The sequence below is a fragment of the Protopterus annectens genome, chromosome 1.part2 (genome assembly GCF_019279795.1).
Source record: "Protopterus annectens isolate FY-2018-M chromosome 1.part2, PAN1.0, whole genome shotgun sequence".
NCBI classification, from domain to species: Eukaryota; Metazoa; Chordata; order Ceratodontiformes; family Protopteridae; genus Protopterus; species Protopterus annectens.
Window position 1 is genome coordinate 830,821,816 of NC_056727.1, and position 19,025 is coordinate 830,840,840.

The 19,025-nt window shown below is 38.2% G+C and overlaps 1 protein-coding gene across 2 annotated transcripts in view; it reads left to right on the top strand.

Moving 5' to 3' along the window:
* HEATR1 (HEAT repeat containing 1) overlaps positions 1-19,025 on the top strand; it is a 1,780,420-nt gene that overhangs the window by 854,638 nt on the left and 906,757 nt on the right. For both annotated transcript variants that reach the window (XM_044059100.1, XM_044059109.1), the window contains exon 24: positions 15,940-16,071. In XM_044059100.1, the coding sequence (XP_043915035.1) occupies positions 15,940-16,071 (132 nt within the window). The remainder of the gene's footprint in view (positions 1-15,939; positions 16,072-19,025) is intronic.

The window sequence follows — 19,025 nt, forward strand, 5'->3', positions numbered from 1 at the left end:
TCAAGCAAGCCAGACCATCACAACAGACGCTTCAGACCTAGGATGGGGCCCACATGCTGGACAAATGCGTGCAAGGATTGTGGACACAGGATCAACTTCACCTGCACATCAACCTAAAAGAAATGCTGGCAGTAAAACTGGCAATCCAAAAGTTCAAACCATTTCTCAAAGAGGGCCAGTTGATGATAAGGACAGACAACACCACAGTCATGTGGTACATCAACAAACAGGGAGGCACTCATTCATACCCCCTATGCAGAATGACTTTGGAGCTGTGGACCCTGGCACTCAGCTACAACATCCAATTACAGGCAATATTTGTACCGGGAAAAGAAAATACTCTAGCAGACATATTAAGCAGAACCACATCGGATGCCCACGAATGGAAGCTGCACCCGGACATCTTCAAGACCATCTCAATGAAATGGGGAATGCCTCAGATAGATCTATTCGCATCACCTCTCAATCACCAGCTCAAAAAATTCTGCACAAGGACTTTCCACCCACTAGCATGGAAAGTGGATTCGCTCTCCTTCAGCTGGAAAGGCCTAACAGCATATGCATTCCCACCTCTTCCTTTGATACACAAAGTACTACTAAAAATCAAGGAGGAACGTCCAAGGATAATCCTGATAGCTCCAAACTGGCCAAGACAACACTGGTACCCACTGTTGAGGAGCATGTCTCGGAACAATATGTGGCCAATACCCCTGATGCCTTTGATGTTAACTCAGAACAACTACAGCATCATACATCCAAACCTAAAAACGTTGCATCTGACTGCATGGAACATCACATAGCAGCAGCTAATCCAGAACTTTCCCAAAGAGTTAAAGACATTATTCTTGAAGCACGCAGACCTTCAACAAGAAGGAACTATGCTGGAAAATGGAAAAGGTTTGTCATCTGGAGTACGGAAAGAGGAAAAGATGTGTCAAACATAGATATGCCTAACATTCTGGAGTATCTGGCAGAACTTCTACATTCAGGCCTGTCCTACTCCTCCATCAAGATACATGCATCAGCTATTTCAGCAGAATACAGCTTTGATCCACCTGTTTTTAGGCACCCTTTGCTCAGGCAGTTTCTCAGAGGAATCAAGAATGTAAAACCTCCAAGGAAACCACCATTACCAGCTTGGGACTTAAACTTTGTGCTAGAAAAGTTGACACTATCACCCTTTGAACCAGCAGCAACAGCAGACCTACAACACCTGTCATGGAAAACTGCTTTCCTACTGGCAATAACTTCAGCAAGGAGGGTTTCAGAACTACAGGCCTTAATGGCAGTGCAACCCTTCCTAATCTTCCACCAAGATAGAGTGTCCATGAGGACTAATCCTACATTTATGCCTAAGGTGGTATCCAGAGTGTCTTTAAACCAGGCAATCCACCTACCTACCTTCTTTCCCAACCCACAAAACAGAGGGAAAGAATACTGCATACCTTGGATGTACATAGACAGCTACGCTACTACTTGGACAGAACAAAAATAGCAGAAAGACTGACCAACTTTTTGTAGCCTATGCAACAGGAAGGGAAGGAAAAGCTATTTCCAAACAGACAATCTCCAAATGGATAGGAAATTGCATACGATTCTGTTACTCCTTCCATGGAAAACCAATTCCACAGAACATAAGACCTCATTCTACAAGGGCAACAGCCACTACCACAGCCTTCTTACGAGGAGTGGCAACCAAAGACATTATTGAGGCGGCTACTTGGACCTCCGTGCATACATTTGCCAAGCATTATAATTTGCCTCTATATTCCAGATCCCGAGCAGGGTTTGCCACTGCTGTACTGCAAGGGATCCTAAACACACCATAATCTACCTTTATCCTCCTCCCCTAGTTGGCTATGGTATTCTACCCAGTTGTTATGACTGCAGATGCATCCATGAAGGACATAGTACAGTTTTGTAACTACCATAAATGTAGATGTCCGAACTGGATAGCATCTGCAGTCAGGATTACCCTCCCTCCTTCCCCTCTGTGGTACTCCTAGGGTGTTTACCCTCCTAATAGCTAGCTGGTGGGGGGGGGAGTCTTTTATGGTGTATTTGTTTGTATATATGTACATACATGCTTATTGTTGTGTTTACATCTATCTTTTTGCAAACATTGGCATCTATCCAAATTTTAGCCTTCAAGAGGGCTACTGGCATCTGGGGCAAGAAACACTGAGGAAAATGGCGTCGGCTGATGCTTTTATACCCGAAGACCAACAGAGATGACGTCGGGTGAGGTGCGACATCAGCCGAAGCCGGACCCGGACTTTGGAATCCGGCCGACTGAAGGGCTGCCTGACGACAGGACAACCCAGTTGTTATGACTGCAGATGCTATCCAGTTCGGACATCTACATTTATGGTAGGTACAAAACTGTACTTTTTTCTTCAAGCCAGGACACAAAAGGGTATGCCTTCAAAGCACATGACTTCAAATTCATCCCCCTCCTCTATGTAAAACAGGGGTGCTCATCAGTAACTGTCACTAACTAATTCTGGATTACTTTTTTTAATATATTTCAATTTTTGGAAAATATTTCCCTATTATTCCAGCTATTTAGTGTCATATCTAAATTTAAAGAACTGGTATACCGTGTATTGGTAGTATCACCACACATTTCTCCCCATCCCTGTAGAATTATTGTAATTATTTTTTCTCTTAATGCAGCATAGGAGAGTATTCTCTCTCTTGTAACATATTTCTTCAACAACTTTTTCTATAAACTAAGATTGCATTCTTTTTCAAAAAACACATGAACAATAACCTTCAACTCTAAAAATAAATTATTATCAGTAGTAAGACGAGAAACTCTTTTTTACCATTTTGGAATATTGCAATCCATAAACAAAGGATGGTTACTTTTAAGATGCACATAAGTATTTACAAATATGTTTTTTTATGAAGAATATGAGTACTAAAGAGTTGCTTCTCCACATCTGTAGTTAAAACCACATCTAAAAAAGTAATAGTGGACCCTAATTTCCCGACTGTAAATTAAAAAAAGTGCTCAGTTAAGTTCACTCACTTCTTTAGTATCTTTCCAAATAAGTAGATTGTCAACAAAGTGTTTATAAAAAGCTTCTTTGGAATAAAACCCAATATTAGTGTAATCCCACCCTCCTAAAACTATATTAGCAAAAGAGGGGGCTACACAGGCCTCCATGGCACCCCCCTTTATTTATCTTGGTTATAATTAAATAAAAAAATAGTGTCTAATAAAACTTCAGTTAAAATACAGACTGCTAATAAATATAGTACTATATTTGGAATATTTACCTAAGAAACATTCTAGAAAATTCCACCCTTTCTAAGATGCTAATACGCACTTGTAAGTAAAGATTTGATAATCCAATGTGGCCTTACTTTTCTTGTCCAGTAAAACCACGTTTTAACTTTGTCTCTTGAATAACTGTCTAAATACTATACTTAAGATTTATGAAAGCTGAAAAAGGCAGAGCCTTTATTATGTTACAGGAGGATTGCATTAGGGAGACAGAGAAGCTGTTACCTAATAACCCTGAGTTTAAAAATGTACAATTACATGAAGTGTATAATAGTTATAAATATATTTATACCATTTTGTTTTATTATATTTAAAAATGCATGGGTATTCTATATTTCTTTTTTTTTTTAATTCTGAAAGTACACAAGGGAAGTGGATTTCCACAATTCAGGCCTATTATAGCTGCCCCTGGATGTGACTGTATTTCTGTATTTTTGGGTAGTGTGCTTAATTCTTTAGTACAGTATTCAGACAGTTATTTAAGAAAATTTTCTACAAGTCTTCACATCTTGGAAGGGGTGGAATTGTGTAGAATGTTTCTCTGTAAATATTCTAAATATAGTACTATGTTCGTTAAGTTTGTATTTTAATTGAACTATTATTGGACAATATTTTTTAATTTAATTATAGATTTTATAAACAAAGATTGATATGGAGTCCTGTGCTACCCCATTTTGCTAATGTTTTATGATGTTCGGATTACACTCTTTTAAGAAATATTGGGTTATATAAGGTAGGTGTGCATAAATGTTTTTTGACAATCTAGTTTTTATTTGAAAGAGTACTAATGATGAGTGTGATTTGTTTATTCAGGAAGTCAATTTGAGCACTAATTTTTTTGAATTTACAGTCAAGCTCTTGGGTGCACTTTTTTTTTTTTTTTTTTTTTTTTTTAGATGTTTTAACTGTAGATGTGGGAAAGCAGTTCTTTAGTAGTTGTATTTGTTGTAAAACATTTGTAAATATATTATGTGCATTTTAAAAGTAACTATCATTTGTTTATGAAATGTAAAGCTTATTTTTAATACGTTTATTGAAAGAGGATACAGTCTTAGTTTTTTTTAGAAAAAATTGCAGAAGAAAAATATTGTAATAGAGAGAATAAATAACCCCCTATGTTGTATAGAAAGACTAATGACTATAATAATTCTATAGGGATGAAATGCATGGTGAATACTGCCATTGTATGGTATACCAGTCCTTTAAATTTCCATGTGATCATATATAGTTGGAATGTTAGGAAAATCATTTCCAAAATCAGAATATATTAAAAATGATTCAGAATTGGTGACATTTGTTGGGGAGAACCCCTGTTCTGCAAACAGGAGGGGGATGAATTTGAAATCTTTATTACAAGTTGATAATGCCAAGATTAATTTGTCACTAGTGGATAAGGAGAAAGGGTACTTATGGTTGTGGTATTGCAACTGGTGCAGATTTGTTCATGAAGGTCCATTTCAGTCTTTAAAAAACTGTGTTGATACTTTGTAAGGCATGTTGCACTTGCAGTTGCATAGGAATAATTTATTTAGTTTACTGTGTAGATTGGTCTTGATTTAATGTTGGAATGACAGCTAGGAAATTGTCAGCAATAATTAGGGAACATTACTATCTAATAAAGCAGGGGGACACTAGTAATACACTTTGTAGATAGTCTTTCATGTCTTCAAATAAAAAAAAATCTTTTTCTAGTAATACATCATGAACTTTCTGACTTTGGGGAGTAATTATAAAAATAAGCTAGAAATGGGAGAAACAAAATGGCAAATAAAGTTGTGTTCAGACAGATTTCCTGATATGAAGGATACTATTAATGTCAAATGTTTTTCAAAGGACCATTGAAAATGTAAGATGCAGTTAGGTTATTTGAAGTGAACCAGTCATATTAGATGTAATGGTCATGTGAATTTTGTGCAGTTTATTTAATTGTGGTGTTTAATGAATTTTATTCTGAATAAGTCTGTCTGGTTTGCTGCGGTGGTGGTGCTGCGGTAGTATTGTCACCTCACAGTAAGACGTCCTGTTCGATTCTCAGCTAAAGCATCTTCTGTGTGGAGACGTGCGTGAATGGGCATACCTTCATTGAAGGTTGTACGTCAGGGCTGGCAACTTGGTACGTAAAAATCTACTGCCAATCATTAGCGAACCGGAGTTCCGCTGTGGCGACCCTTAACCGGGAAAAGCCGTAAGATACAACAACATTATGAATAAGTCTGGTTTAAATTTTTAGCCAAAAGCTCAAAATAAATTATTAATGAATTCATCTTCCCTGTGGTCGAGTGGTGTTTTTGTGACTTTAGTTTGGTTTCACCAAATGGATTTCATCATTTTTTTTTTTTTTTTTTTGGTTTGGTGTATGTATGTGTGCGCTTGCACAATAATTGTACCTAGCCAACTATCTTGGTTTTTTTTTTTTTGGATTGTGGAAGGACACCGGTATATTGGTAGAAAACCCAAGCAGGTTCCTAGAAAGTGTGCAGAATTCACACAGTGATCACAGTAAACGTGAATCTCGCCACCCTGTGGTCTTTGGAGACACTTTGTCCACTTTCAAGTCCTCCTTCAGTGTTTCTAATACTACTTTTCATTTTTGTCCAAACAAATGGAACATGTTTCATCAACTTTAACTGATCCTTTAATTGAGTTGATGTCTTTATTTTATAAACTTTCAGCTCTAAGCTGCAGCCAAAACAGACCTATTTTGCATTAAATGGCAGTAACCTGGTTATTCTTGGCACTTGTGATTACAGGCTCAAATCACTATAACTTTATTGTGTATCCTACAGATTGCTCAGAGGTGATCTGTGTCTTGCATACCAAGACCATCTCAGACCCTGCCCAACTAGAGATTCTCCATATCTGTAAGTCTCAACTCCTCTCGCATTACCTGCTTAAAAGGGCTAAATCTAATATGAGACATCAACAAAACCTGCTGGAGAGACAGATTAGTCTCTCAGAGGCTGTCCCATCTCTGGAATAGACTTCCCATACACGTCAAACAGAGTACCTCGCTGACCCTCTTCAAGTGCAACCTTGATGAGTGGATGGGAAACCACAAATTTGTCCCAGGGGTTCCACCCTCCACTGTGTCCCTCATTGACAGGGGCAAGAGGTGCTGACTGAGGATTTTTTTCACAATAAACTCTTGGCTAGACTTGTAAGGGCCCCAGGGCCATTAGCCTAGTAACCTCCTATGATCCTATTTGGGTCTGGTGAAATGCCATTCCTAGAAAATGTACATTTTCAGAACTCCAGGATCATTCTTGCCAGGATTATTTTCCTTGTTTCAACATAAGACCATCATTCTGTCTTAGCCCAGCACCTTTCTCAGTCACATCATGTTCTCTTTCAAGTCATAAACAAACTCGCTGACCAGAGCTAGAGATCAAAACCAGTAGGGAATGTGTATTCATTTGAAATATTATATCCCTGTAGAAGTCTACTCTGCACTTAAAAGCGTTCATCATTTCAGAAGACAATGGCAGAAGAGTAAATCTGTAACAATGTTCTTTTCTTTTTAAACTACCCACCCACCCACTCTTACAAACTCCGAGCTTGCCATACCTCAGAGAAAAAGGAAAATTCTGAGAAATGGCCATCTCAGACTGTTTTTTCATCCATTCAGTCTCTGCATTATGGGACTAGCTATAGCAGGCCTGGCATTTCAAATGGCTACTGGTAATTTATGTACCTAAACTCAGTGAGCATCCTTGAAAATGTCCATTGTATTCACGCCACTTTCCTTTAAGTTGGTAGTAAAATACAAGCAAGAGAGGCACCATGTTCTATAATGGGTCTTATCAATAAATCGTGTAGATCTTAATCAGACTATTGTTAATTAAATAAATATAGTATGCCTTCTTAGAAATTAAGAAATTGAAAACCAGATACTGCTAATAGACTCTGAACCACACTCAAAGGCAGTAACTACGTAGAAGAATAGCCGCCAACTCCGTAGTGAGTGCTAAAAATGTTTATTTCACTACAATTCAAAAACCAAAACCACGTAAAACATGAACGCCTTTGTAATAAATGTGCAAAAAACACTGCATTTTCGTCTGTTATTATGACTTCATCAGATGACCAGTATATTATCCAGAAACAATTCATTTATATACTTTCTTTTAATTGGCTATCCAATAAAAACCTCAGTTAGTTAATTAAATGAATAAATAATTAGTTAAAATCCTGGTACTGATTTACCAAAAAGAAAATTACATCATCACTCAAGTTAAAACAAGGATTATTTTGACAGCTGGAAAGATCATATATTTATTGTTAGAATCAAGATTAAAACTTACAATTGATGTGCACAAAACATTACCCATAAAATATTATATATATAATGTTATATATAAAATCATTTGTTAAAAATTATTATAAATATAATATTATATATAAAATCATTTGTTATAAACTATTTAAATTAATACATCAGGGGGGCCCTCTGGTGGCCAAACTAAATGATTTCACCTTATTGCTATAGTTTAGCTGATCTTAATTTTAGCAATGGTAAAATAGATATATTGTCATTCAAGACTGGATATTTATCGGCATTCAATGTCAGTTGCCACCATAATTCTCTATATTCTGTTTTATCCTCCCAGGGTCCACCCCTGATATCACATTTGATTTGTTCAACTATTAAAAATTTATATTCAGCACATATCTTACTATGTTTATATAGGGCGTTGCTTTCCTTTTTTGTCAATATATCATACATGTGTTCATAGATCCTTCTTTTTAATAATCTCTCCGTCTTGCCAATATAGAAGGATCCGCATTTTTCACAGAAGGCTAAATACACTATTCTTTTTGTTTCACAATTGAAATAGTCTGGGCTATACACCCATCTTTTTCTACTTTCCAAGTAATAACCTTCTTTATTCAACACGTAACTACAGTGACTGCAGCGCCCACTTCTTCTACGTAGTTACTGCCTTCTTAGAAATTGTTTGCACATGAACATCAAAAAAAAACAGAAGATGTGATGATCCCTAAATCTTTGTATAATACCCAACAGTCTGAATTAGCTTTGTATACAAGTCATATGATGTGCATTTTTTTTGTTACCTGCAAAATGTATTACTGGACATTTATGGATGTTAAATTTGCAAAAGATACTTAATAGCCCATGCTACAGTTTATCAAAATAGTAATGAAGAGCCCAGTGGAAAATTGGCCATTTAACAAGATATGCTGTTTAAGAATAATAGAGAAATTTTGAACACGTTACCTGAATGGCTGAGTAACCTTTAAGATGTTAAAAAATAGTGCAGGAATGAACTGTGGGGTATACCTTCAGCTAACATATTGTTTCAGGAAGCAGCACCCAACTTTTTATTATAAATAAGCACTCTGGTAACCAAGAAGTAACCCAACAGATGATAAAAGGATTTGTAGCTAGGCCCAAAAATGTGGTCATTAATGACCTGGTGAGGCACCATTTTGAAATCATTTTAGATCCACAAAGATGATGTCCACCTGGAAGCCATTATCAATAGTATCCACAGAATTTGTGTAGAAATTAACTGTATGTATAACATTAGATACAAAGACGTGAAGGTCTAGGAACTATCCGAAGTAGTGCCCAGCCCATGACTTTGCTCATTGCTCTAGTCAGGCTTATAAACCAGTAGTTTAAAGGATCACTTCTATCCCAATTGTTAGACTTGGAATCACTGTAGCTGATTTCTAGTGATCTTGGGTATTCCTGATTTGAAAAGAGTAATTAAGCTTCTTATTGAGATTGAAGTAGGAGTGATAGTAGTATTGAAATTGTTATTAATAGTCTTGGCGTGCCACTTGAGCCAGTAGTAGTTCCCATTTTAATAACTTCCAAGACATCCCTGGTCGCATCAGATGTTATTGCATGAGAGCATTCCTCATTTACAGTGATCCAAAAATGCAGACTGACCATGTTGTCAAAGCCGAGTATCAGGATATTTGAAATTGCACCTTCATCTTTGGCCAAATTCTTGTTATATCTGTTCAATAATAGTTTTGTAGCGAGTACTATTTGAATTAACATACTTTAAAAAAAAATGCCTTTTTGTCATCACCAGAAAAAGACTGTTACTTCCCATATGTATTTCTCTACTCTGTTTGCTGTAATTAGATTATACATACAAGGGCAGAGAATTTGTTATGGATTCTCAGTAGTTGTTGGAAGAATTTATTGCATTATTGATCCTCTGCATTTGTGTCAGTCACATGCTGAAAAATTGCAGCAGTGGAACTGAACCCAAATGCCTTTTGTACTACTTCAAGCCTGTGTGGGTAGAGAAAGTCATAATGCTTTTTTTTGATAAGCCAAAGTTCACATTGGTGATACCCAGGTTTGAGGTGTAAACTACTGAACACCATTATACTCTTAATCTCCCTGAAATTAGCCGGTGCAGGCCCAGTTCTGTGGCATAGAAGAATGGAGGCTTTGACTACATTATAGACAGCCCAAGATCAGTTACTAGCTTAGACACTGGAGGAGCTAGGTAAGGAAGGTGAGAGTGAGTGACTGTCATCACCTCACATATCCTGTGCTGACACCTAAAGGAGAGAGTGGTTCTTAGCGCTACTGGTGCAAGGTACATGCTTGACTTTCCCAAGCTACATCCCTGTACCATCATCCTTTATGGGATTTGGTTGGAAACATGGACATCCCTATCCATTTAGGCAGAGTTTAGGCTAGAAAGTGGTAATGCCCATCAAAGCTGCCTGTGTGATATTTACGCCATGAATAGCTCTCATCCCATCAATGTGGAAAGGATGCACAGTAGTGGCTGTGAGACTAGGTGGATAGCTGGCTTGGGGAACAAGAATAAATAAATAAAAAAATGTCATGCGTTGCATGTGTCTAACAGCTTTTCCTTTGTACAGCTCTGTTATCTGCATAAATCCTGAATTCACCTTTATTTTGTGGCTTGGGTGATTTCGGTATAGATCAGATGTTTCAAATAACTATAAGATCAGAAAAGGACTAGTACACAGCTAAAGGTTGCATAACAAGGCAATTATTTAATAATTAGTGTAAAATAATAGTAAAGTAACAATCTGAATGTCAAAACATGAATTGTCTTTGCTTTTCAAAAGCACAGCAAACACTTTTTTTGTGCACTCCCTGCCCCCCCCCCCCCCCCACCACCACTTCACCTTGTTGCTGTCAGGCACTTAAACTTCTCCCTTATACAAATGAGCCATATCAGTGATCACATAGCTTTCCACTCAAAACATTTTGCCTGATTGTGAAGAAAGTGAAAGGCATAATGGTCCCAGTTTTGTTTTAATGTATTTCACTGTAAGACATGCACACTACTTCCAACATGTAATATTCCACGTGGGTAATGCTAAATTACCACGGTTGGCGTGCACGCGACGCGCATCAAACATCGAAGTAAGAAAGAAAGCAAGGAGAAAGCTTTTTTTACCGTTGCTTTTGCTGTTGTATAGCTATTTTATAAAGCATTATGTTATTTAGATTAGACAAAGCGGTAGCGGACATCTCAGTTGCTTATTTTGTCTGTGTAAACAACATAGCATAAACTCTTTTAAAAACGGAGATCTTAAACAGCCTCTCCGTTTCTTTAAAACTGTTGTCTCGGCACTGTTAAATGGGTTTTAAAGCGTTAACAGCTTTAAATAAGCACAAGGTCACGTTGCTTGTTTTAAAAAAGTTGCTCGTTCGCCATGTTAAACCCATTTTATTAGATAACAATGTTGTCATCGAAGTTATATAATGGAAAAAGTCGGGCGACGGGACTTTTCCATTAAGTATATTCGAACTTTAACGAACGCTGCCCATCCAGCGTGCGCGTTTTAGGGGATCATGGTATAATAGTGACCATTCATCAGTGATATCTTTAATGTCCTGTACCTTCACTCACAGCCTACTTCCCCACACCATAAAAGGTAGTGGTTTTCTGTGTACCTTCTAGTGTTTAAGGAGAACTCCACCCAAAAGTAAAGTTTTTCTCTCCAAAAAGTGTTTTTCCTTTCTTGTAATCCAAGACTAAACACTTCACATACAGAAAAAAATAAGTTAATAATAATGTTTGCCTTTCTTTCATGCATCTTTCTCATCTGTTACATCACAACAGCTACCAAGAGTGTCACAGTAATTGTTAGGTCACTTACCCCAACAACAGAGCCATTAAGAAAACGATGCATTTAAATGTGCCTTATCAGTTACAGATTGCCAGCATCAAACCCCATATAAATAGGGTAGCCTGGAGTCTGAGCAAAGTCAAGGCTTTCAAGCTTAGTTTTCAGATGCAAATGTCTTTTTCTGTAGTAAAACTCAGTGCCAAAAGAAAGCAAACATGTTAATCTGACTTCTTACTTTCTGTCACCATACGACTTTGCCTTTTTTCTACTCTGTAATTTCTGCAAAAGTGCGTGTTTCTTCTATAGTTGGGGAAAGATTAACATCAGACTTTAATTCTAGCTACTGTATTTAAAACTGTGAATGCAACACAAACCATCTCAGCCCAAATGACACGTATTAATCACAGGGGCAGATTTCTCTCACTTTAACACGAGACTTCAGTTGTTACTTTGAAAAGAACAATTAACTCAGCTACATTTTTAAACCTGTCATTCAAGCATTCCTTAAAATGCTGCAACAGAGATGGCCACTAATGAAAATCAAAGGAAGCAAAATAATTTGAAAATGCAGATTGATGCTGACAAGGAAAGGTAAGCAGTCGCAGCAGTTTTGTCAACTGATGAGAGAGAAAAACTGCAGTAAATTATCCCCTCATCTTAAGTATTTCTTTCTGTCCCTCTAATATGACATAAGGAAGGAAAAGCCATTGTCTGTAAAATAAAATAATGCTAAGCATGGCAGCCTCCTTCATATCATTTTGGATATAACAAATTAGAAAATAGTAATGATTTACTTTGTTACAGAGGCATTAGCAATGCAGAAATGTTCAAGATTTGCTGAAAAACATATGTTTCTCAGTTTTTGGGTGCAGTTCTCCTTTAAATTATGAAGTGAAGTAAAGGGCCACAGTAATGTATTTCAGCTTGTTGCTGTCAGACTCACATGCACTGCCCCCATCCCAGCAAACCATGTTGATTATTTCAGTGTGAGCCTATCGGAGTAGCCCATCCAAGCTCCACTATTACTGTCTTCCAGAGAGAAGTATGCCTTCATATACCAAGTTTCCTTCAGCTTCAAGTGTGACTGCACTGGGTCAGGCTCCACTGATTGTAACACCTAATGTTCTACTTGTCACCTTTATGGTGAACCACAGCCATTTCACCCCCCCCCTCCTCCCCAGGATGGGCAATCCAGCAGCAGCTGCAAATTCCCATCCTGTCTGGACAGCTGTTTCTGTTATCTGAAGTATTTTTGTTCATCTGTTGAGTATGTAGTCTGAAGCTGGAAGACATCATATCTGACACTGGTCGTAGCCTAGTGTATTTTTCCTCTAACATTATTTTCTCCACATTTTCTACGTCTGTAAACATTATTATAACTTGCTTTTGCATTTCTTATTGTGAAATCATTTTTTCATGCTGTCTTTATTTCCTGTGTAGACTCTTATCTCCTTTTCATAGTTACTTATTTTGGATATATGTCATATTGTGTACATGTAGCTTTCTACCCTGTCTTACTGTTGTCTCTAACTCTGTCAGTCCTGTAATGTTTGCATTGTGGCTTACGTTACGTACTTCTGCTTATGTATACCTTTACAGTGTGGTGGTCTTTCTGTACTTTCCACATATTTTACCTAGGTCTGGGGACTTTCTCCTGTGAAGATAGTTCACTGCAATACCGGCAACCTTTGCTGCTATTTGTTGCATTTTTGTACTCTGTTTAGTTCTTAGTTCTTTTACTTATGTTATTTTACATTATTATAGCTGCGGTGTTTGTGCTGCGGTAGTGTTGTCGCCTCATAGCAAGACGTTGTCCCGTTCGATTCTCAGCTAGAGCGTCTTCTGAGTGGAGGCATATGTGAATGGGGCGTGCCTTCGTTGAAGGTTGTGCGTCGGGGCTGGTAACCCGGTATGTAAAAGTCCACTACCAATCATTAGCGGACCGGAGTTCCGCTGTGGCGACCCCTAACCGGGAAAAGCCGAAAGACACAAACAATTAATTTATTTTTCTTTACATCCATCAGTATCCTTGTATTGGCATGGTATCGAGAGACCAACCAAGATGTAGCAGCTTGACTGCCATTGTTTCTGTCTCATCTAATGCTCTCTTTCTTACCCTTCATCTACTACAGAGCTCTGTCTGAATTTTGTCCTCCTTAATATCAGTAAACATAACATAGCATTTTTTGCTAACATTTGCTTTACAGTCCTAATTATGTTTATTTCATATTCTACATTTTTTTACTCAAATAGCTGTTTAACTTGTCTAATACATCTTTGAGACTGTTACCTGTGGCCTTCCTGTTGCTTCATTTTCTTTTCGTATTTGGTGTCTTGCTATGCATAAGAAAACCATTTTAATCTGTCATCTCTAGAAATACTTGAGCAGTAGCATAATTATTGCTTATGACTACCGGTTTCCTCTTGGATGTGCTTATGCTGTGTTTATCACACTGTGTATCCAGTAATAAGTTTGGTATCTTTATGTACATTTTACTTATGATTTATGTGCCTAATGTGTATACTTTTTCAGTAAACATATTGTATGCTCCTTTCTATTTGAAGTTGTCTTGTTTACAGTTGTTTTGTAAAGCTACCTAGCCTTGTGGTTCCTCTCTTTTTTAGTTTACTTCATTTCATCTTGTTCTGTAATTACTTTTTTAAACCTCCTTTCAGCTTCCCAGAGCTGGCCATCATTTGCCATTCGTTCCTGTCATCATTCACCAGGTCCACTGGGCCTACCATAGCCTCCCTCATTCTATCCTCAACCTACAGCCGGGGCCGGTGAGGAGAATGCAGACTCCAGTGCAGTGTCATGCTGCTGCTGGCAAGTGTTTTTACCATTTTCCCCACACCATGTGCATACCCTGTAAAATAATTTTCGCTGAACTAACCCTTACTTCACCGGGGCTTACATCAGTAGAACATCCTGCCTACTCTCCGTATCACCGTCATAATTTCCACCAGGGAAATTAAACACACCAGTATACACATGCACTTCCTTCCATCACCACCACTACCCCACCCCTTCATGGGCAAACTTATTTGCCCCTGCCAGCATCTCTGAAGCCAGAGCCACTAATTGAACTTGGATTGCCTGGGCTGTTATGAAGGCTTTATCCCTGTATGTCACATTGTCGAATTTTAAAGAAAGCAAAAATCTACAGCATTTCAATGCAGCCCATCCAAAAGTTAACCCATCAGTTTTGTCATGTATGCATTATTTAAAGTTGTTACTTTGGTACATGTAAATTGAGATGAGTGTATTGTTTTGGAAAGGTAGTAAGATCTGTTTGTTTATGGTTATATTAAGTGTGGAGTGGATTTATGGTTTGGAAAAAGGCAGTCTGAGATATTCCTCATATTTGTCAGGAATAGCTTGTAGGTAGCATGCTTCAAGTGGATTTATTTTTAAATGTGGTCCTACACTTGACTGGTGCAAACTTTGAACAAGGTGAAATGTTCATAGTTGCAGCTGAAGCTAAGAGAATACAGAGCTCATAATTTCAAGAAGCTGTTACATTGTTACAAAGTAAATGCAGATGGAGTTGATAACATTTATTTTTGTCCTGTTCTGGGGTCCTTATTTAAATATTGCTCAACTGCTGTTAGATATGTAAAGGTCAGATAAGGGTGACATGAGGGATAATGTTTGGAAAGATTACAGATTGACCGAATCTGCACATTCCCTATAAATAAAAAAGTAGTAGCGGGTGGATAACAAGATGAAGTTTTCAATGTTGAAGGAATATGGAAATTTTTAGCTTAAAATAATAATTTATTGCATATTGTAGTCTGAATTTGGATGGTGTTAAAAATGGGTGAGTGAGATGGCAATATATTTTATTAGAATGTTTGCATTAAAGATTGATTGATTTAGTAAGATTTATTAATATTAACTTAGATTTGATTTGGAAAATAATGGAATGGTAATGGGTGGCATGCTGTAGAAAAAGGGGGCACTGCTTTGGGACTGAAAGAAAATAACCCAAGGAAAAGAAAAGAAAAACTCAAGAACAGAGGTGGTTCATATCTGTACACATTGACAAACATTGTTGTCTGCATGCATTTTATGTGTATACTTATATTTGCCATTGGTTTGATATTACCAGATCTGGACTTCAAGGACCTTTATTTGACAACTTTCTGATTGGAATCTTTTTTTTAAGTTTGAATGAAAATGACTGAGAATGAAATCATTTGGTATTTTATTTATTTATTTTTTTGGTGGGGGGGGGGGGTCCCACCTCCTACCTCCAACCTCCAACTTTACCTCTCAATAAGGAGCTCTAAGGTTGCTGCACTCCAGGGGTTTAAAGGGGAAATTCTTCTTGTACCTTCCAGTGTATGATTTCTGATTTCAACCAACTGTGAATAATCGTACATTTGGTCATTGTACAAGTGAACTTGTCCTAGTGTGGAATTTCATTAGTTAGCCTTCTAGAAAATTGAAGTAAAATACCTAAATGTTGTTCTCTTGATTTAATTTAATGTTTGGTCAAGGTAACCGGAATTGTACTAATCTGTTGCTTTATTATTGTTAACAGATTACTAGGGGATTCTTTGCTGCTTTGCCAAGTGAGACGATCCAGCAAAAGCTGGTGGGAGTACTGTTTGACCTGCTTGTGGACTGTAAAAATATTCAATGTGGCCAGAGTATTAATTGTGTCTTCAAAGCTGTAAGTTTCGGAAATTCATTTCACTTTTTGAAACAGATGGAGTGTTTGTTTTTGTTTTAATAGTATCAACAGCATTCCAAAATCTGCATAAGGTATTATTTTAGTGCTGTAAGGTAGATTTTTAGACTTTTGATGCTGTCTCTACTGATTTAAAATGTCTTGCTGATTGTCCTCTGACAACACATTCATGTAAATGTGCAGCAATGCTGACAAGAAGTCATGTGCTACACAGAGTCTGCCTAAGGGTTGTAGCTTGCCTCATTGCAGTTGCTCTTGCCATACTTTCTCTCAAGCAATGGTGAACCTCTCGGATGGCTTATGGATTACTGCAGCATATTTTACTGATGCTAACAACATGTCTTTGAATTATTTTCTGAACTCTAAATCGAAAATTTGCCTTTCAGCTGTCACCCATGTTCGTATCTTCCCCTCCCTCTTGTTCTCATACTGTGGAGCTTATCTGATTCGTAATTCCCATATCCCTTTTCTGTGTGTACCTGCCCAGCTTTCTTATCCCGAGCTTGTAGTAAAGTCCTCCCATGCCCTCCACCATTCTGCTGCTCTTTAGTTGCACTGTTTATCCCAGTCTCATACATTTTTTGATGCACTGCTCTGTATGGCCCCCAGAACTATACAAAGTACAGTACTCCAGCAATGCTTTTGTCAGTATCCTGTGCAATGCAAGAATGACCCTAATGTGTTCAGAATTCACCCTTCACACTATGCAGCTCTGCAGTTTGCTTTCCTTTTTGCCAATGTTATTCCTTTTGGCATAGCCTGATTCCTGGGGATGATCACTACCCTGATCATTTTCCTCTACTGTCTTGCTTTTGAAGCACACCACAGACTGTATAGTTTCTGTGCCCTCCCTCAGTATTCTGTTCCTGTCTCCCTCTAGTGCCAGCCCCTCCTGCTGTCCATGACCTCCTAGATCATTGTATAGTTAGTGTATACATGTCCTTCATTTCTAAATCTTGTGTGATAGCTTTATATGGCTGTAATAGTGTGATAACTTTATGTAAGTGTAATAAACATGACTAGTCCCAGCTCTAAACTCTGTCACAATGCCATTTACTGATATATATTTTTCCTCGTATTCTCTAGTGTTACTCTGTTCTTCCAGTGAGGCAGCCAGTTTTTAATCCAGTTAACCATTTTGACCCCACCTCCACATTTTTAAATTTCCAAATGTCTGCCTGTGAGGCTCAGTTTCAGAGATCTTACTACAGTACAGATGAAGTATATTCACAGGATTTACCATGTCCACTTCATTAACCATTCATACAACTGGTCATGTTTGAGTGGCAGAACCTTTTTTTTAAGCCATGCTGCCTTTCATCAGCCATGTAAAGTGTATTCATCATCTCCCTCAACCTGCCATATGCTGTTTGTTTAACTTTTCTCTGAGTGGAAGTGGATGTATAGTACCCGACTCCTTCCTGCACATCTCCTTTCCCAAGGAAGTACTAGAAGTTGTTTGCTGGCATGTCAAGGGTCACTAAGGAGAAAGTGTCAAGTTCTGTCACTGGTTCACTTGAGCAACAGTGACACCATAGGTGATGCTTCATTTAAACCTTATGCCGTATCTCATTAGAACCCCTTTCATCTCTCTTTCCCTCATCACTGCTTCACATGTCTTCACTCTGTTGTCCTGTTCAGGCACTCTGCCTTGTCACTTCTGGAAGAATACAGTAGAGAAGAATTCTTTGTTATTTTGCCTTATTTGTGGCATTTTTTTATACAATTGCTTCTCGATTTCATGTACATCTTTGGAATTTCTTTTGCCGATTCCTCATCCCTCTAGTCTTCTTGTGTGACCTAATTTTGTGTTTAGCATAAACTTCATATCTTCATAGATTTTTTTTATCTGGTCTCCCATTTCTTCTTAGCCTAGGCTAATATACCAAAACCTTTAGGTTACTTTAAGGTACGCCTTACATCAGACGTATGCTGCTCACGTAGTGTAGGGCATAAAGGTGACGTCCGGACATACCATCCTCAGAACTTCTTAGCTGGCAGTCTGAACACCTGTTTTGTTGCTGGTTCACCAAGCCATTGCAGGTAAGTGCCCCGTTTGGGGTTCTTTTTTTTTTTACTTATCTTTCTTTTATTGTTGCTTGTGTAGTTTCATGTAATCCAAGGTGGGTAAATGCCAGTGTGGAAGACAGATTCCTCATAAAGACCGCCACAAACAGTGTCTGTTTTGCCTTGGTGCCTCACGCGACCATACATCTTGTTTCAACTGTCAGGCCTTTCTACCTAAAATCCTCCATAGTAGACTCTCTTCTTTGGTACTTTGTCTTGAAAACCAGTGTCTTGACCTTCTTGAGAAAGACTTGATGGAGGGAACATCCTGCTCCAAGGGGCAGATGTCAGTGAAGAAGGGAGCCGTGAAGTCTAGGCTGGAATCTTCTGCTGTTGGGCCTTCGCTGGATGTCTCTCCTGATGCAAGTGAATGCCCGGAGTTTCACTTAGGTTTAGCAGTAGATTCTTCTGCTATGACCGGGTTGGAGGCCAGCGGGGATGAGGCATTGCAGACATCCATTTCGGACATTCAGAGGGAACCATGGCTGATTATCTCCAAGGGGCCTAGGGGTGTTCCTCAAATATTAATCAGAAAAGAAGTCCCTACTACCATTATTGAATGCTGTCCTGGGTCAGAGCCTTCCAAGTTTTGTAAGGCAGACGTCCCATTGAAAAAAAAGAAAAAGACTAAACATGTCACTCTTGCTGCTAAAGATCCATGGAGTGAATGGCAGACCTTCACTCAAGATTTGTTTAGTGCTTTGATGGCATTGAAGCCTCCTCAGGGGGTTTCTGTTCCTGCCCCTCCCTTGGTCCTCTACCCCTTTTGAAAGACCCAGGGAACAGGATTCTTCTGAGAAGGAGCTAGATTCAGATGCGGAGTCCCTTGCTTACTCTTCTCAGATTCCCTGTCCTTTGGATTATGGATC